This window comes from Electrophorus electricus, chromosome 17 (genome assembly GCF_013358815.1).
Source record: "Electrophorus electricus isolate fEleEle1 chromosome 17, fEleEle1.pri, whole genome shotgun sequence".
NCBI classification, from domain to species: Eukaryota; Metazoa; Chordata; class Actinopteri; order Gymnotiformes; family Gymnotidae; genus Electrophorus; species Electrophorus electricus.
Window position 1 is genome coordinate 15,970,406 of NC_049551.1, and position 21,348 is coordinate 15,991,753.

Below are 21,348 nucleotides of genomic sequence, written 5' to 3' on the forward strand. Positions count from 1 at the left end.
GCTGTGACATTTCAAAACATTTAGCCAAAGCGCTATGGTTACATTTAATTTCACAGTCATCGTGTATCCAAATTCTCAAATGCATTTTATTAACAAATATAGCCTTACTAATGATTTAATATCATATATCAGTGGATGACACATAAAAGCCAGAATGAGACCTGGAATACAACATTGGTACTCACAATAGTGAAATAAACCACAAAATCAACAGTTTGTTCTGGTATAGAGCCATGCAATTTGCATGTGTATAAAAATGTGGACACGTAATTTTGCACATACTAGTAATATCAGTGCACTGCAAGTCTAATAACGGTCTAGAGGTTGTTGGAGGAACCCCAGAGTTTGCAGGGTATGAGTAGGTTAACAAGGTCCTGGCATCCATTGGGCTACAACAGCACCAATTCAGTCTGTTATGTTAATAACAATTAGGCAAGTAATATTGTTCTCACCTTGCATGCCAATATTTTAACACCCATCTTTAAAGTCATTAGTAATCTATAACAGTTCCAGACTGCCACCAATGTGAGAGAAGCCAGTGACTATATACTCAGATACAGAACAAAAACATTTTTGGTTCCATTGTGCTGCATATTTTCCCCATTAGTTCTGATTCACCATTTCTGCTTGTTGCTATGGTGAATCTTTTTAAAGGCTATTCTGATTAATAAAGAGCATTTTTCTGAAGCGGAAATGCTGAACTATGGCTCCTCCTTCTGTCCCACTTTGGTGGGATGCAGCTTCCAAGCTAAAAGAAACTCGAAGGTTGATGGCAAAGAATACAGCCTGAAGGAAGGAGGGACCAAGCAGAGGTGGCCTCACACCTCCACAAGCGGTAGGACCGAGCTCATGTTATTGAAATCTGCTATCGTGTCCCAGTGACAGCAGTTTAAAATAGCATATTCAGACATTTTTAAGAGTAAATACTGTGTAAACCCCAGCAGTGTATCAAATAGGCTATCACACCAGGCCTGATCACCAGAGGAAGCTGCTCTATCAACTTCTGTTTCTCTGATTTACAAAAACATTTTCAGTGTCTATATTAGCCTGCTAACTAAAATGTATTTTTACGTTACTTGTTACAACAGACTTTCAATGACAAAGGCTACACATCTGCAGAATGAATTGTTTTTAAACATTTGCTGCTCTTACTGGTGCTAAAAAGAATAAATCAACAAAACGCAACATGTACTGGTGCAAAAAGTGACATTAGCAAGGTAAAAAACCAACAGATAACATAACAAGCCAGCTACATGACCAGAAGACTATGATGTTTAAGAAATAGCATTTTCCTGAGGCAGAAATGTTGCCTTCTGGCTCTTCTTCCGTACCGCTGTTACTCTAACCAAAAGCACGAGATGCCACAACACACAAGTACCCAAAGTCAAAGAGTCTCATATCCCATGTTGTCCTCCTTAGCCACGTTAGCCATCCTGCAGCTGACACAGTGAGGCACCAGCAACATGCTGCACCAAGCCAAGCTGAGCAGCGAGACGAACCTTGGCGGATCTGTTGATCTTCGGCTCACGAGCACTGCGCACAGAAAACCCATATGCAAAGACGAGACTCAGTGGTTCAGTCACAAAACATACAGTTTCTGGCGCCACATCTAATCTGCAGTTGCTTTTTTCCAAAGGCAAGTTTCCTCCCAACATCTGTGACTCAAACAACATGCATCCACCTGGCTCAGAATAAGTCTGCATATTCTGCATTTCATGAAAATAACATGCAGCACAGAATAATACAATGTTGTTACACAGTTTGCTATGGCAGAAAAGGGCCAGTTTGGTACCACAGCAAAAACGGGAAGAGCTGTGTGTTTGGAACATGAAAACACTTGCGTGGAAGCACAAACGAGACAAGAATGTGAAATTCATGGTTAATATTTGATAATTAAGTTTCACTTATTTTAATGTGAATGTAGTTTGTTTGAATTTTAATCATTAAAACTCAGAACCTTTTGTGTATTTTACTTTCATAAAGATATCTGAAACTAACGCAGGGGCAGCTCAAGAATAATGAATCTGGGGAAGTTCTTGCTAAAGTGGACGTTTTTCCTGTTAAAGTTGGTTTCATTCTGTCCTTCTTTAACAAATTAAACATCCAGTCTGCAAAGATGTATTTTTAAGGCTTGTAGAGTTGCCTTTTCAAACTCATGTTTCTAATATTCAATTTGTTACTACATTTCCTGCTTCTCCAGAGGGCAAACAATCAAATTTTAGGACTGGTCTGTCATCTGCACTGATAACATGATGAGACTTGTATATAAAGGTCATCCAGAAATTTAAGCATTTGGCTTGTGGGCATCATTCCATTTCATATTAATTTGCACTCTCTGTCTCTCTCATTGACATTCCAAGAATTGCCTGTAGCAACCTATGGCACGGACAGTTATCCGACACATTTAATTGACTCGGCTAAGATGATAAAGTTCCTGATGATGTTTGCCAGACTTTATGGTAATTCGTTGTACTTTTAAACCTAATGTGTTTGGGAACATGCCTTGCTCTAGTGCTTGCCACTCAATGTTCCCATGCCTGGTAAACAGTAGTTCCTGTAGGAGAGATCCTTTCAGTGTCTTCTAGAAGTTCTCTTTTGATTTCGGCCGCTCCGTTGCCACCTTCCATGCTGGAGTTTCCCTTCTCCGCAGGCAGCCCCCGGTGCTCCATCTCGAGATGCACGCAACCCGTCAGGTCGCTGTCCGTGTAGACCCTGTTCCTTACCCCCAAACTGAGCGGGTTGGCACTGAGCGCCTTATCTAGGTGTGCGCGAGCCTTGGGGCCACTGCGGGCCGTCCCGAACCGGAGCAGCGAGAGCTGCCGGCTGCAGCAGCAGGTGCCCCGCTTGCAGGCGGCCCGAAAACCCCTCTTGAAGTTCTCGTTGAAGTAGCCGTAAACGATGGGGTTAACGCTGGAGTTGGAGAAGGCCAGCCAGTGAGAGAAAGGGAAGATGTAGCCTGTCAGCACCTCCAGAAGCTCACCCTCGGGCCGTGCATAATCGGTCAGCAGCATCAGAGTCCACAGGGGCAGCCAAGAGACCATAAAGAGAAGGGCCACAACAAACAGCATCTTGATCACTTTAATCTTCCTCTGTGATATCGGCGACTTCCGCTGAGGCACGGAGTCAGTCTGGTCCACGCTGACCAGGACGGTGGTCGAGTAGAGCTTGGCACCGATGCGGCCGTACATCAGGACGATCAGAACCAGGGGAATGAGGTATATGAAGGCAAACAGGACTGTAGTGTACACTTTCCGCATCTGCGGCTCGGGCCAAGTCTCGTAGCAGGAGTACAGTGGGTAAGACAGGTTGTAGTTGTTGTTGTGGATCATGAAGTGGCCTCTCTCTTGCTCGACTGTCAACATCAGGACCGAGGGGAACATTATGACCAGAGCCAATACCCATATCGTCCCAATGGTTGCCTTAGCAACAAAAAGCGTGAGTTTGGGCTTGAAAGGGTAAACTATGCAACGGAACCTTGGGATAAAACAATGTTTTGCAAAGTGGGAAAAAGAAGGAAAAAATGGATTCAGAATTTGTACAAGTCACACTTTTGCTGTATTCTAAATTTATTACTAAAAATCTATTTGTATTTTTAAACAAATGTATTTCTAGTATTCCTTTTTATGTCAAAATTCTAATATTTCCTATTTCACCTAGTGGAGTTAAGACATTCAAATAGTGGCTAAGTTAAAACATTAAAATATTGTATAGTCAGTCACTCAGTTGATATACACAATTGCTCCCTTTTAATGCTTTACAAAGAGGTTTGTCAATATATCTGTCCAGACCCCTCTTTTGCCTTTTGGGCCAGGTTTTAAGCATTTCTGAAATTATTTTCAACTGAAGCCTCCCTAAACAACAGCAATGAATGAACTACACTGAGCTACGCTCATTTCTCTAACCCCAAACAAAGTTTCTAAGGATGTCTGAGTAAGCATTGGTCAAACCGGAGTCAATGTCCCCTTTCATTTTAAAGCAAGATGCTGAAACCAGCTCTTAAGGCTTTCCAGATTACTTTAAAGACAACGCATACACAGGTGTGAACTGTATTTACATATCTCACTTCGTCTTGAAGAGACATGTCATGGTCGTCTACGATCTCAGTGAGGGCCTATGATGATATAAGTCAGATCTAATTTTATTTTAGCTATTCATAATCTGACAATCAACGTCTAAACAAATACATATCCTAGCAAGTACATCCTTCAAGCCTGCCTACTCAATTTAAGTTTGAATGTGAAGTGTTAAATGAAAGAAGCACCTTGTCTCGCTATCAGAATTTTGCTGCCTCTGCAGGTACTGGAAACAATGTTGGTGATTGGTGGTGCTGCCATTAAATTTACAGCAATAGTAATTCAATGACAGACTAATTTCAAATGGCAGTTAATTGACCGATCCTACTTTCCAGTGACATTTTCTAGAATAAATTAATTACATTTTGTATTTATGCATAATGACAATTTTCCCAACTAAACCGCAACAATTAATACGGCGCTACGCTAATGAATTAACCGCTTGTTCATTAATAACATCGCTTGTTTGTGGCGATAGGCACCCTTCACTGTCCGCGGCTCTGTCCTAACAGCTGCTTGCCTGTGTACGCGCTGTCATGATGTGAAGCTTACATGAAATATTGGTGGTTTGGCGTGGTGGGAAGGACTGGCGTCGCTAAGGATGGACTAGCGTGATCATTTTGGTATCAACGCTGGTCTCGTCATGGGTACCTTTTGCAGTACTTCAGCACACAGTATGTCAGGCTGGTAGTTTTCTTTTCTTTGAGGGAGGGTGGCAGAGAGCCAAGTTTAAGAGTCTCGGCTCGCTGCTGCCCAAAGGGTCTGCGGTCTTTATCCTCCACTTCCGTGCGCTGTTTGGTAATTCCTGCTGTATTTGGGCAGCACGGGATCCCTGCCCTACTCAGCGTAGCGCTATTCATGTTCAATACATCAGTGTGCATCATGCAGTGTTTAAAAATCCTCCACTGTGGGGAAATAGCAAGTGTAAAGGGTAAAGCCCCCCACTACAGAGTCCTTTAGCACCGGAAATGGAGGAAAACTGGCATAATGTATGTCATATCTAGTTTCCAGATTATTTTAGAATTAGTCATGTTAGACTTTTTCTTTTTTACCAGTATTGAAGCTTTTGTTCAACGTACGCATGGGCAGCTTTGTATTACGGAACTTGTCACCTTTCCCGCTACGCAATTGTGAGAAATTACTGTCAGTTATATAATGCTAGTAGGAACCGCAGAGGTTCGTTGCTGTGCGTCTATTTTTGTTGCAATAAAACCGGTTGTTACTATTGTATAAGAAAAGAATTGGTAGATCTTATTAGAAAGACCATGGGCAAGAATTTCTAAAACATGGCCTGGACTAGAGAGTTCTATTATCAGCTAATAATATGATTTATCTGCATTGATAATTGTATCAGTACATGGTATGTTCCACATGTTTATCCTGGATCTGAAAAGGTTTTAGTTGATAAGAGAGGGAGTGATTTCTACAGCACACCACCATTGTTTACCTTCTTTTGTTTAGTAACGAATAGTAATAAATGCTTAAAATATACAGCATAATACAAGTCTTTGGAAGCTGGCAGCAAGTCTCTCTGTAATAAAACAGTGGACTAGGTTACCTGAAATCCTATCATGCCCTATTTGCAAGCTGTGGACCATTGAAATGTGTATTGAAACATATTTACCATAGACATTAACTCTCCTCAACAACCCCCTTTTCAAAGTAAAAAAAAAAAGAAAAAAAAGAAAAGAAATCAAAGCATATTGCTCCACCAAGATGGTGCAAATAGAAACACGGCGCATAGCAGGGGTCTGGCAGCAAATCTTGATAGAAGAGGGGGTTGCAGACATACACAAAATGTATTCCCTCTAATGCTGTATTCCCCATATTGGAATATTAAAGAGATGTCTTTGTTTGAACTGATACACACATTAATATCTTCTAAATATTCTGTGCGTTTTGAGTCAATTTTTTTGAAGCTTTGCATTTATCAATTAAGCAATACATGTTCATCTACTTCTGCTTTACCACCCATTAAACATTATCTTTACACACCAATTACAAAAAGAAATACTTTATAACTTCACTGGCGTCGAATTTTGGCCAGACACTTTTAGTTTAGAAAAGCCTGCATCAGACTTTAAAGGGACTTTTGCAGTTAGGTCACATAGGCTAAGAAGGATACACATCAAGAACATACCCGTTAGATAGTGTGAGCTTTGCATGTTAAATATGACAGGTTCAGTCAAGCCTCTGACTCTATTTACAGAGTGATTGATTTTTTGGATAAAAGGACATAAACACTTACCTATCAACTGCAATAGCCACCAGTGTGAAGACTGAGGCACAGACAGACATTCCTTGAACAAGACCGCTCAGCTTGCATATCACATTGCTGAAGGGCCAACCTATTGACAGGAGAACTGACAACTCATTAGAATTCTGCACCACCAATCACTTGTGCCTTTGCAGACTTGCATGACATACTTCACCTGTATTACATCAAAATGTGCATATCACAGAGGATTGATGAGTGCTGTTACTCTCTACGACTGTCTGATAACTATCTTTTTTGAGAAATTGAACACTGATATGATCTCAGCGGTACGAATTTTTATTACAGAGATGAAAAGTGTATATATACACACACACACACACATACTTTTCACCTCATCTCTGTTTTCATCACACTCTCCCACTCTGGGTGTAGTTTGTTCAGATTGTAACCCAACACCTGTTGTCATTGGTGTTGACCCCTAATAATGGCCAATAACACTGAGATTCTCCTTGAATCTGATCCAACCTGAGGAGTGAGCCACTTGCCTGTGATGAGGTTGTCCACTAAGGTCGTAGGAATGCAGAAGATCCCTATGAGCAGATCGCTGATGGAGAGGTTGAGGATAAAGATGTTGGTGACCGTCCACATGCACCGGTTCCTCAGCACTATGAGACACACCACACCATTTCCCATCATGCACAGCAGGAAGATGAACAGGTAGGCCAGGATGAACACAGCTGCCATGTCCAGCGAGTGCTGGTAATACGGAGCGAACAGGATCCGCTCTGCCTGAGTTGAGTTGGTGCCACTGGTGGCGTTGGTGTCGGGGAGCAGATCTGACGTCAGGTAAGGGGCCAGTTCCCACACCCCTCGGCCCACTCCTGCTTTGTCTCTGTGAGATTGTCCGTCCATGGGTGAGAGTAGCAAGCCTGAAGGAACATAGATACAGAAGTGTGGGAGAAAAAAGAGGGAGAAACAGAAGGAGAGAAAAAGACACTGACGATCACTTTTCATCATTATATTGTTTTCACAGTCAATAGTCATTACATCATTTTCTCCGATCTGTCCAAATACTTACTGTCTTGTCACTAATGCTATGTAGATTGCACTTTGCATAATGACCCCTGAGAACTAATACCTGCAAGTAATTGGTTGCATAATTACCACCCTGTACTGCTTGCTAATAACTGACCTCTTAAATGTTATTATTATTATGTGTTATGTATAGCAAGCTGTTGGTAATGGCTCCTGAGAATGCAGTCTAACATATAATCAGCGCCACATTTCTAATAACTGGTTAGACACACACACACACACACACACACACACACACACACACACACACACACACACACACACACACACACACATATATATATATGAAACAACTTCCAGAGCACTATAACTACTCAGAAACATAACAAAATTTGTCATTTTTACCTTGTTAAAATACATTCTTTCCATGTACGTTATTAAGAACTTTTAAGACCTTTGTGTTAATAGTTTTAAAAGTCTTGCATTATAACAGAAAGTACCTGCTGGTGAATTCATCTGCAATACTGTATCTACATATATTACATATATAATGTAAATAAAATAATTTCAGTATAAATAATTTGTAGATAGAGCTTGGATATAAATAAAGATTTTACCCAACACTCATTTCACAGTCTTTGCATTTTAATCATGAAATAGAAGAGCTTTTAATTGCTCAACATTTGGAGTGGTTTGTAAGTCCTAGGTGAATACCCATCAAAAATCATACAGCAGAGTGTGTCATTTACACTACTAATGTGTTAACACTACTATGTGTTAACTCAAGTGTCCAAAGAGTATTAAGGGCTGCAGCAGGACACTTGAACATGTAATTGATATTTAAGTAAGAAATATTTCTACATTTCAAAAATATCTTTTTATATGCATTTTTATATATTATTTATTTATATTCATTTTTATATTGTCATGCTCCAGCCCCTGACTTCCAAATGTCACATATACATATACACAAATATGTGTGTGTGTGTGTGTGTGTGTGTGTGTGTGTGTGTGTGTGTGTGTGTGTGTATATATATATATATATATATATATATATATATATATATATATATATATATATATATATATACACTTTTAACCAATCTGTAATGCATCACGTTTATGCAAGTGCTACGCTATTAGAAAAAATAACATATCAATACTGTACATTATAAGCAATCTAAAACTATTACTTTGCCATGCGACTAAACGTAAAATGAATACTTTAGTTTTTAACAGTCCTACTGTCAGGAGAAACCAAACAACTATTCTTACCGTGGAGTGGAATAATAAAATAATGGCGTCCCGCAGGAATGGTAGAGAAAGAGCGTTAGAGTGACCACGACACAGAGCGAATCCTGTTTCCAGTGCTGGAAGAGTTCAGGCGCTACAGTCGCTCGACTTCAGCCTGTGCGCTCCGAAGGCAAACCGCGTATGCCGTCAACCCTGGCCATGCACCTGAGTGTGCGCGTACGCACAGCATCAGACAAACATTAGAACTGAAATATTACAGTCGGTTTATCGTTCTTTATTAACCAGACTGTGATTGATAACACTGGCTGTCGATTACGGTATTTAATAGTAGTTAACCCATTCATTGCCTGGTTTTAATTCAGCACTCTGTGCACTCTTGGTTACTGGTGCAAAAATGTCCTCTGTAAGCTTTAAATGCTTGTTACATTTTTTAAACTCTCCATAAGATGGAATTAGTCTATAAACTGAAAAATAGAATCATGGTTGAGGACAAATGAATGTGAATAAATATAGTGCTATTATTTGTGAAGTCCATACAAACACAAATATAGTCTAGAGATCTTAGTAAAGTTCTCAAAAGCCACAGATATTTCACACCTTGACTCCATCAGGCTACTGTAGAGCAAAGAACGCTTTAGGTGGTTTCCAATGTCTGAGAAGGAAGTGGGGGAAAACCAATACAACGTGGACCTCAGTTTTCATCAGGACCCTCTGGTTATTACCACCATCACACTATCAAGCAGAAATGAATTTTTCCGTACTGTGAGCACACGAGAACCTTTTAAAAATTTTTTTTGCTTATACACCGCATATAAAAGCGCCAGCCAAGATGTTCCACTCCCAATAAAAAGCAATCTCATCTTATTTAAACTAGTGAGTGAAATGAAATGTCATGAATTAGGGAAAGGATTGTTTAGATTTCAGCTGTGGACAAATCCCTGAAACCAATTTAGTCAGCCACCAGATGGTTAATCGGCATCTGAAAGCTTGCTTGTACTCTTCAAAATGGTTTTAACGATCCTCCAGACAGTTTGCATTGTCAGTTTACATATTACGTAGAAATAAGGGTTTGAATATCATGTGTTGGGATCTCTGCTGCTTATAATAATAATAAATGGTGTTTTGTGCCTTAAGGCTGAGTGATATTCAGGTGCTTTGAGTCTTTTAAAACTTTTGAGTATTAAGTTGAGCCATCGTTGGCATTTCACTTTAAATCCTGGGTCCCTTTAAACCAGCATGTTCCGTGTATACCTTTCTTCTAAGCTCTTCTTTTCAAACACAGATCTGCTATTAGCCTTCCTTTCTACGTGCATATGCAACTTGTAGGCGCCTCAGAGGAGAAGAATGTCAGATAATACAGCAAAATAACATACTAATGCTACCTAACAATGCTGAAACTTTTAGTTTCCAAATACCCTTTTAAATGATGGCAGTGAAAACATTAAAACCATTTCGCCAAAGTGTTCCTAAATGGTTTAATAACAAATACATTCCTTTTCTTGCTAAACATTTACAGTCCAGAATCTCTGAAAGGCTGGACAATTATTTGAAGACAGTTTCTTTTTGGAAACCATTTCCTAGTACAGAAATGGTGCTTGTTAAAATACAAATTATTATCTGGCACGTAATGCTGGTCTGCTTTCCATCCTTATTCTACTTGTCCACAGTCCAGCTTTCTCATCATATCCCTCTCTCTTCGGAGTTTCTCATAATGTCTACTGCTCTAGGTTACTGGCCTGGCATAGAAATGGTTAACCTCGTATTCCATTGACAGAAAACGACAGAGTTTGTTTAACTCTCCCTGTAATCTCACCTTTGTTATTCATGGTGTTCTCCTGGGTTGTATTTAACACTCCCCCCTCTTTAACATTTATCTCCATCCACTTGACCGCATAATGAAAAATCACAGCATCCACTTCCAGTATTATGCTGTGGATATCCATCTGTGCATGTCTGTCTGCAACTACCTCTCAGCCATCTTCCCTTTATCTGAATGATCTACAACTTTCTTGTGCTCAAGTGCAACAAAACCAACAACAATCTCTAATTCACTGTGTTGATGCACGGTGTGCGGCAGCAACAAAGAGTGGGAACCAAGCACGGAGCCAAAAATAAAACGCATAAATTCACTGGACGCAGGACAAGAAGAGTTTGTACACACAGGGAAACTAACATGACGGAACGGAGCCAGGCGAGGATCCTTCAGATACAAGAGGCCCAGGTGACAGTCCTCGGCCGGGGAGTGAGGTAGGATGGGAGGGGTAAAAAGAAACAAAAAAAGAAGCATATAATAATAATAATAAAAAAAATGACTGTGTGAGGGGGAACACATGCTGGGGTCACTGCTACAATCACCTAACCATCATTTTCTTTAATGATACTTCTCTTTCCTCTTCATCTCAAGTCTTGTCTTATACCACACTAACTGTCTTATACCACACTAACTGTCTTATACCACACTAACTGAATTATACCACACTAACTGTCTTATACCACACTAACTGAATTATACCACACTAACTGTCTTATACCACACTAACTGTCTTATACCACACTAACTGAATTATACCACACTAACTGTCTTATACCACACTAACTGTCTTATACCACACTAACTGTCTTATACCACACTAACTGAATTATACCACACTAACTGTCTTATACCACACTAACTGTCTTATACCACACTAATTGTCTTATACCACACTAACTGTCTTATACCACACTAACTGAATTATACCACACTAACTGTCTTATACCACACTAACTGAATTATACCACACTAACTGTCTTATACCACACTAACTGTCTTATACCACACTAACTGTCTTATACCACACTAACTGTCTTATACCACACTAACTGAATTATACCACACTAACTGTCTTATACCACACTAACTGAATTATACCACACTGTCTTGTACCATACTAACTGTCTTGTACCACACTAACTGTCTTATACCACACTAACTGTCTTATACCACACTAACTGAATTATACCACACTAACTGTCTTATACCACACTAACTGAATTATACCACACTAACTGTCTTGTACCACACTAACTGTCTTGTACCACACTAACTGTCTTATACCACACTAACTGTCTTATACCGCACTAACTGTTTTATACCACACTAACTGTCTTGTACCACACTAACTGCTTTATACCACACTAACTGAATTATACCACACTAACTGTCTTATACCACACTAACTGTCTTATACCACACTAACTGTCTTATACCATACTAAATGAATTATACAACACTAACTGTCTTATACCATACTAAATGAATTATACCACACTAACTGTCTTATACCATACTAACTGAATTCTACCATACTAACTGTATTATACCACACTAACTGTCTTATACCACACTGTCTTATACCATACTAACTGAATTATACCACACTAACTGTCTTATACCACACTAACTGAATTATACCACACTAAATGTCTTATACCATACTAACTGAATTATACCACACTAACTGTTTTATACCATACTAACTGAATTATACCACACTAACTCTTATACCATACTAACTGAATTATACCACACTAACTGTTTTATACCATACTAACTGAATTATACCACACTAACTCTTATACCATACTAACTGAATTATACCACACTAACTGTCTTATACCATACCATACACTATCTGTCTTATACCATACTAAATGAATTATACAACACTAACTGTCTTATACCACACTGTCTTATACCATACCAACTGTCTTATACCACACTAACTGTCTTATACCACACTAACTGAATTATACCACACTAAATGTCTTATACCACACTAACTGAATTATACCACACTAAATGTCTTATACCATACTAACTGAATTATACCACACTAACTGTCTTATACCATACTAACTGAATTATACCACACTAACTGTCTTATACCATACTAACTGAATTATACCACACTAACTGAATTATACCACACTAACTGTCTTATACCATACTAACTGTTTTATACCACACTAACTGAATTATACCACACTAACTGTCTTATACCATACTAACTGAATTATTCCACACTAACTGTCTTATACCATAATAACTAAATAATACCACACTAACTGTTTTATACCATACTAACTAGATTATACCACACTAACTGTCTTATACCACACTAACTGTTTTATACCATACTAACTGAATTATACCACACTAACTGTCTTATACCATAGTAAATGAATTATACAACACTAACTGTCTTATACCACACTAACTGTTTTATACCACACTAACTGAATTATACAACACTAACTGTCTTATACCATACTAAATGTCTTATAGCATACTAACTGAATTATACCACACTAACTGTCTTATACCACACTAACTGTCTTATACCATACTAACTGTCTTATACCACACTAACTGTCTTATACCATACTAAATGAATTATACCACACTAACTGTCTTATACCATACTAACTGAATTCTACCATACTAACTGTATTATACCACACTAACTGTCTTATACCATACCATACACTATCTGTCTTATACCATACTAAATGAATTATACAACACTAACTGTCTTATACCACACTGTCTTATACCATACTAACTGAATTATACCACACTAACTGTCTTATACCATACTAACTGAATTATACCACACTAACTGTCTTATACCATACTATCTGAATTATACCACACTAACTGTCATATACCATGTTATGTTAAATCCAAAATGGATTACTGTCATGAGCTACAATCTCTTTACCCACCAAATTACTAGAGCTCACATCATTCAGGAGTTATTCAAAAGGAATTCAATACTTTAATCTATTGTTAATCTTCTCCTTGAATGCAGTTTTATATTTTTTTAATTATATATTTTTATACTTTAAAGCTTTTGTAGTTTGACATTGCAGTATTTTGGTTTATTCTTTAAAAATGAACACAGTATACATTAAGAGCCTTTAAGAGCCCTGCATGCAATGAGGTTTGTAAAAAAAATGGTTTAGTACTAAAGTGAATAATAAGAAAAGTTTAATATTAAAGTGCTCTTTTCTATTATGCTTTGTTATTGTGCTTTAGTGCTTCAAAGAAGACATTGGTAGCCTAGGACTTTTTTCTTTTCCCTAGCGATGTCATTGCTGGGCATACAGTGGTCTGCCACCAAAGTCATTTTCTGGTCAGAGTCGTGCTGTGGTCAGAAACTCACTCGTGATGAGTTGGGTAGAGGGTGGCTGATGAACTGTGAATGTCTGTAAACACGCCATTGAAATATAGTTCCAAATAATTATTTATTTGGATTTAATTGGATTTCTATATGAATAGCATATGACTTTAGTCATTTAAATCATAATCATAATAAATTCTATTTAATAAATACATACATAATGCTTTGTATGCATTGACAAATGTTTATCAGTCAAGGTCATTGATGAAAAATGTATGCAACCATACATAGTTAGTAATTAGTATAATTATCTCATTAACTTCAACCAAATGCTACATGTTGCAGCTAATCAGTCCCACTGCTTCAGTGGATGTATAATTTTGGGATGCCCATATAAACAGTTTTAGCTCATTCCACAACATTTAAGTGGAAATGACTCTGAAATACAAGCTGATTTGCTCCTGTTTTTTTCTTTTGGGTTTTTTTGTATTATTGTCATGTTATATAACCCAGTCTCTATGGAGGTTTAAATCATAGACAGACACCCTGACATTTGGCTGTAGAATTTCCTCCTATAGCTGAGAATTCACTGCTCTTTCTTTGTTGGCCGTGGACACTGTCCCATCTCTCCACAGAATATTGCTCCACTAGTGGCGTGGAATATCTGAAGACAAGCAGCAATATTTTTATTTTGGAAAGCAGCTCTCAAGTAATCTCCCACTGAATACCACTCTTGATTAGTGTTTTTCTTATGGTACCCTTCCAAGCCTACATCTAATAAAGTCTAAGAGATCCTTGACTGTCACTGTAGGGATCTTTGCCATTATTAAGGTGTTTGTGTCATGCACGTACACTGATCTTTGTAAGACGCTCAAGCCTCAGTCCGGGCAGTAGTAGCTCAGTGGTTATGGTACTTGACTTGTAATTGGAAGGTTGCCAGTTCAAGGCCCACCACCTCTGAGTTACAGCTGTTAGGTCCCTTAACCCTCAGTTGCACAACATGTATTCAGTCTTAATTATAAGTTGCTTTGGATGTAAATGTCCTGAGCAGCTGCAGTCCCTTGTTTTGTCCATTTGCAAACTATCTCTCTGACTGTAAACATTTGCATTTGTGACTGATTCAAGAGTTTTTAGCTTAAACATTTCTTAGAAGTTCTAAAATCTCCTTAATCAGGTTACATTATGCATGCATATTAATCAAGTTGTACGGTGCACACACGTTTTCATCAGTGACCTTGAGTTTTCACACCATATCTTTGATATTTTAGCTGCCATTCATTGCAGTAACCCAGGTCATTCAAAGTAGTTCACACATATTTTCATGCCGTTGCATATAAACCTAATAAAGTGACCACTACTCCAGGTACAACGTAGGTGTTTCTGATAAAGGGGCTAGTGAGTGTATTAGTGAAAGAGACAAGGCTGACATCTTTTGTGTCAGCCCGAAGCTTTTAAAAGATTAAGTCTTTCCTTTCCAATGTGTAGGAGTCTAAGAGCCACTTTAGATTATGCATAATGGAAGGCTTCTGTGTGTGTGTATATATATCCACAGCCCAGTAAGTGGGTTCTGTCCACTGGAGCAGGAGCACAGAACCCATGCCCGTATTTGCACGTATGGCATCGACTATAAGCAAGATCTTCCCCTACAAGCACTGCCTATCTCTCCAGTACTACATTGTTTCAGTCAGTGTTGCTGATATACTGGTGAATAAATGATTCTTACCCACAGAACTGTTTTCTAAGCAAAAGCTTTAAATTATTCATGGGACTTGTTAACACACTTTTGCTTGTTTTAAAATGTTATGAATCTTTAACATATTCATACACAACTACAATTTTATGACTTTTATGTTGAAAATGTTATGCTTGACTTTAGTAGGTGCATCTATATTATTGGGACAAAATCTATATAAGTGGGCTAAAGTCCATCTATTGCTGTGCCTACACTATCACCACCCTCTTCTCCATTCATCACTGGTCAACTCTGAACACTGCTGCTACCAGATGCTTATGTATTAAAAACTTTACAGAGTACACTAATAATTATCATATATGGTAAGTAGTAAGTAGTAGTAAGTAGTAAGTAGTAGTAGTAAGTAGTAAGTAGTGGTAAGTAGTACACCTATTACATAAGTGGAATACACTGAGGGGTTTAATAAAATCAGATACGCAAGCAAACAAAACAATTACTGTTAACACTATTCTCAAATGAAGAATACCCCTAAAGCCCAATTACTAGTCAATCAACATTATTCATCTTTTTCAGTGTATGAGAAAATACATGTTACACAAAAATAACACTTAGGCTTGGCTTTTTTACAGTAGGTAAGGACCAAACTACAAAATCAGAAAAGAAGCCACAACTCTTTCTAAAGAGATAAAAATTCAAAGGTATGAAGAGGCTCCTCGGTCTACAGCATGCTCAGACAGCTATGAGAGATAAGAGAGAAGAGACCAGCATGCTCAGAGAGATCAGATCAGAGAGACCAGTATGCCCAGAGAGATCAGATCAGAGAGACCAGCATGCTCAGAGCGATCAGATCAGAGAGATCAGATCAGAGAGACCAGTATGTTCAGAGAGATCAGATCAGAGAGACCAGCATGCTCAGAGAGGTCAGATCAGATCAGAGAAACCAGCATGCTCAGAGAGATCAGATCAGAGAAACCAGCATGCTCAGAGAGATCAGATCAGAGAGACCAGCATGCTTAGAGAGATCAGATCAGAAAGCAGCATACTCAAGAGAAATCAGATCAGATCAGAGAGACCAGCATGCTCAGAGAGATCAGATCAGAGAAACCAGCATGCTCAGAGAGATCAGAGTTCAGCATGCTTGGAGAGATCAGATCAGAGAGAACAGGTTGTCTCTCCCTACTTTCTTCTAGAGCTATAACAAATTGGAAATTTAAAATGCATTAATAGAGGAAGCAATCCTGTTATTTTCAACCAAATAATCATTAAAAAATCTACAGCATTGTAAAAATATATATAAATATGCTTGAAAATGTCTTTTTGAGAATTGTTTTTGCCCACTACACCTGACATTCTTTTGAATTGCACACTCAGGCAGACCCGTTTTGCCCAGCCTGCAGTAGATATGCTGGTAATGTTAAATTCAGAATTTAACATTAATTTTAAGACAACCTTTACCAAATAAAAAGAAAATCATTCTTCGTGGGGTGCTAAATCTGCTGTAAGATGGAACAGAGGGTCAAGTGGCTCTGACATCACTGAATTCAATGGTTTGTGCAAAGAAGCGGCCTGTGACGTGGTAGAATACCACACACAAACACTGCACTCAGTGATCTCCAATGGATGACAGCATGAAGATTAGGCATCAGAGACTGTTGTCCCGATGTAGTGTTCTACACTTCTGTTGTTATGACAACAAGCTGTGACTGACATGGAAGTAAAACAGCTGACAGGAGGTACACAAAGCAAAAGTCACGTGAGACGAGACAAGCACAATGTTTCCACCGTCAACACTCTTGACATGAGGCCTCACGATTATATTAATGCATACTTCAAAATTAAAGCCTTTGATTAAAAAAAAACTCAAAAGCTTTATATGAGCTTTTAACTTCAATTAAAATTGAGGCTGGAAGTGATCTTGGCTATAACTTTTGTCACTGATATTGAGTATTTCATATACTATATTATAGTTTACTGACGTCAGTGCTTTTCCACAGGGGCTGCAACCAAGACTCCAAGTAATGCTGCAAAATGTCCTATTTATTGACATCTGTCATCATTCCCAGTAAAACTGAGATAACCAGTGTCCTGCATTTCCACGTCTGTACAACATTGCCATCCTATGGTCATTCTTAGCAAGTGCAACAGAGAGACTTCAATATTCATGTACAAAACTGTGTGCAGGCCATTTTGAAAGTGAAAGATCTGAAGCTGTAGGCAGTGTGCTGATGCCAGCATGTTTGGTGTGTATTCTCTTCTGCCTGGAGCAGATTTCCTGTCACTGTGTGGACTGCATAGCCACATCCCCTCATTGTGGGTCAGCTATAGATTGCACATGGACGTCTCCTCCTCCCTCCTAGGAAATGCACATTTTTCAGCAACTTAACATTTTAATAAATGCAAAACATCACAAGTTAGAAAGAGTGAACATATATAATTATCCACATTATAAATGCAACATTGCGCTGAAATGTCCTTTTTTACTTTAGAAGACAACCTTTAATATGCTGTATATCCCCATAATTATTTTGCTTTTTTTTGAGTAGAGTCACTCTACAGTTTTAGTTGTCATAGTTAATAGCCACTTGAATCTTTTAAAAATACTTCACAAGCCACATCCTACCTGCGCAGAGCAGCAGGGCCTGGGCTGTGCAGGTCCAGGTGCGTCCTGGCCGCGGGGTGGAAGATCAGGCTCCAGTGGCTCAATAGTGATGGCATAGTACTGGCAGCCTGAAAGACCCCCCTGGCTGGCAGCCTGCCGTATGACACCAGCGCCAAGGGAACCAGTGCCGATGGACCCCGGTTCTGTCTCTACCGCCCATACACCCACGACGAAGCTCAAGGAACCAAATATGTTCTGGATGAGCTCTGAGACAGAAACCTCGGAGGACTGTTTCCAGGCGGCTTCTGGGTTTGGGGAAGGATGTGGTGTGCTGAGCTGTTGCTGTTCCACCATCTGACTCTGCACTACAGTTAGGAGACCAGGGCATAAAAGAGGTGGTAATCAATTCACTACATATGCATAGATGTCCTGCTGAGCCTAAAAATGCATACATTACATTATTGCCTTAACGGAGAATATCTCAAGGAAGACAAGGTAAATTCCATTGGTGACTAGAGAGGCATATAAATTCAAACATACCTCCGATGCCATTTAGAGTTGGTGTGTTTGGGGTCAGTGATACTGCAGCTGTAGTCTTCCCTTCTGTGATTTCACCACTGCCATCGCGGCTTTGTTGCACATTATAAAGAGCCTCATAATTGAGCACAGGACTGCTTGAATGCAAGAGCTCCCGATGAAACTTGCCCATGCCTGGTGAGCGATCAGAGCACTCCGGGCCCCGCTCAGGAGAACATGCGGCTAGCTTTTCAAATACTGGAGAGGGTAATTCCGCATTGGTGGCAACGGAGGATGGTTGAAAAGAACATTTCTTTGAAGCCTGTCCTTTTCCAGACATGATCTCAGCACCAAGGTTTGTGCTTTCAGTTCTTTGCTCAAGAACTTTCTTCCATTTCAGAGATTCAGAGTTGCTTTTTGGCCTTGGGGTGTCTGGTTTTCGGAAAGGCGTAGATGTCATTGGAATGCAGTTATCTCCTGTGGTGGAAGTAATAGTTTTTGAGCTTGTAGAAGTCGGGTGTTTGAAATAGATTAGTGACATTTTGGAGGCCGGGCATTTCTCTGATCTTCCCAGCAACGGTGCCATAGCTCTGAATTGGGACAGCGTTTCTGATCTTGTTTCCATCTGTGAAGGATTGCATGTTTTTTGGCAACCATGTCTGGTACCCATATTGGAATTTGCAGGGCTCCAAACTCCCGTCAAAGCAGGAGTTGTCTCACGATGAGGAAAAGGACCTGGTATTTCTGTTGACTCTCGGGATTTACCTGACTGATCATTCCCATTTACCTCGTGGTCATTAGGGGTTTTAAACTGCATCCTGTGCTTGATCATAGCACAGCTGGGATGTTTGGCCAGTTTCTTTTTGCAATAACAGACATGGGGAGTGCTTGGTAGTCTTGACTGGCTTTGACGACATTCAGAAGACTCTGAGCTACTACTAATATCAAGAAAATTAAAGTCTGTTAGTGTACAGTTTGCTTCTACCACGTTCTGCTGTTCTTTTAAATGTGAGCCTGTAACGCTGGTTCTGGTACGTTTCTCACACAGAGCTCGGCCGAGTGTATGTGGACTCCCTTCAGTTTTGCCTTGGTCTGTGGCAGGTGGTATCTCTGCTCGAGCACGTTCCACGACGAGCAGTGAAGCAGCTTTCGTGTAGGCGAGGGGGCCCGAGGGAAGGCAGTTAAGGGCGCCAGGGCGACTGGAGGACCTAGATTGAGACCAGTCTGGGGTGGCTTTGGTATTGCACTCCGAAACAGGGGAATCCGAGCTGCTGCTGTCCAGCTGGCGACGCCACAGTCTACGCCTGGTCTTTTTCAACGACCTCTTTGTTTCTGGAGGACTTTGAGCAGCTGGCAAGCATCTCTTTCTTTTCATTTTCTGATATCGCAAACCTAGAGGTAAAAATAAGACCCTTAATGAAACATTGTTTCTGATTCTGAGTAGTAACATGGCAAAAAAAAGTCATCTTGAGCAAATGAAATATAAGGATGGACAAACCTTTCACACCTGAGGACTCAGAAGCAGCCTGTTTTAAATAAAAGATTGACAAATGGTCATTCATTACTGTTGTCCATGACAGCTATTAATGTGTAATTATAAATAATTAACTGCATGTTATTCCGTTTTGTTATTAATTTTTTTAAAAGCCTGTATCATTAATTCAACAAGAGCAGTGAGCAGTTCACTTAAATTAGCCAGCTTTTTTTTTTTTACTTACTTCCAATTTCTTACGTCTAATTAAACTTACGTTTAATTTCTGGGCGCACTGCTGGTATCTCCTAACGCTGCGCAGGGCCCGGTACAACTTCAACTGGTTCCCGTAACCCCGAGTCCGGTACGCTCTGACGGTTCTGCGAGAGCAAGCGGAAGAAGCCGGAGGCGACGGCGAGGACTCGGAGCTGCACAGCTGCAGCGACCTCACGAGCCGCGTGAACGCGCGTGCCGTGCCTGCCGCACTTGCGTCCGTCTCGCGCCGTGCCTGTGGCTTTAGCTGTGTTGTGTCATGACGCGGCTTCCGGTCTGAGGGTCCGCTCAGCCGCCTCCACTGCAGCAACCTGCACAGCACTTTTCTCTTTATGGCCTTTCTGCGACAGGCGAATCTCATCCGTCCGGCGGCAGATCTGGGGTCAGCTGCCCTGTGCCGACAGTGGGCCTGTGAATGTCTCTGTCTGCCGGGGACGGTCTGGTTGAGGTCTCTCCCGTTGCTCCTAACTGCGCGGCCGTCATGTTTCAGTGCCTTTACTGACTGACTCCTGGCAGCCGCAGGTGTGTTGCCCTCCGCCACCAAAGATACCAGGGCTGATCAGAGAAAGGAAAGGAGCGACCCTCATTATAGGCGTGAGCTAATGGAGTGATCTTTGTGGCGTACGTTTCTGTGGCGCAAGTTTTCGGTTTGATCAAAATAAATGAACACAGGATAGCGTGTTATTATGGCCTGCAAGGTCGTAGCTTACCTTCGGACCGTGCGCTTATCCCAACGCTGTCTACAAGTTTTGCTCTCTGGGGAGGTGACTCCTTTGTCGTCATTTTGTTGATCACAGAAAAAAAGTAGAGATCTTGTACCAGAATAGTTTCAGAAAGTTCAGTGAACTTCAATTTTAAATAATGCGTCGGGAAAACACACGCGTTCCTTTTTCAGATCTTGTGACGCGTGAATTTCTTTCAAACTACCGAACTTTCAACAAGTAGTCCTTGGTTATACAGACGATAAATTACTAATTTACTAGCTAGATTTATTTAGCGAATATTAAGCTTATGTAGCCTAGTAGCTAACACAGAAAAAAATGACAAGCGA

At 40.0% G+C, this 21,348-nt stretch overlaps 1 protein-coding gene across 1 annotated transcript; it reads right to left on the bottom strand.

The window, feature by feature from the left end:
• Positions 1-2,522: 2,522 nt before the first annotated feature.
• Positions 2,523-7,050, bottom strand: npffr1l3 (neuropeptide FF receptor 1 like 3). The gene is made up of 3 exons (XM_035535813.1): positions 6,837-7,050; positions 6,322-6,421; positions 2,523-3,474 (listed from the first exon to the last, which is right to left on the bottom strand). The coding sequence occupies exons 1-3, from the start codon at positions 7,033-7,035 to the stop codon at positions 2,523-2,525; spliced, it is 1,251 nt and encodes a 416-aa protein (XP_035391706.1). The 5' UTR covers positions 7,036-7,050.
• Positions 7,051-21,348: the final 14,298 nt, after the last annotated feature.

Coding starts and splice junctions, on each gene's coding strand:
- npffr1l3 (XM_035535813.1), bottom strand. CDS start 7,035: ATGGCAGCTGTGTTCATCCTGGCCTACCTGTTCATCTTCCTGCTGTGC. Junction 6,422..6,836: donor AGTGGACAACCTCATCACAG/GCAAGTGGCTCA, acceptor TCCTGTCAATAG/GTTGGCCCTTCAGCAATGTG. Junction 3,475..6,321: donor GTGGCTATTGCAGTTGATAG/GTAAGTGTTTAT, acceptor TTTTATCCCAAG/GTTCCGTTGCATAGTTTACC.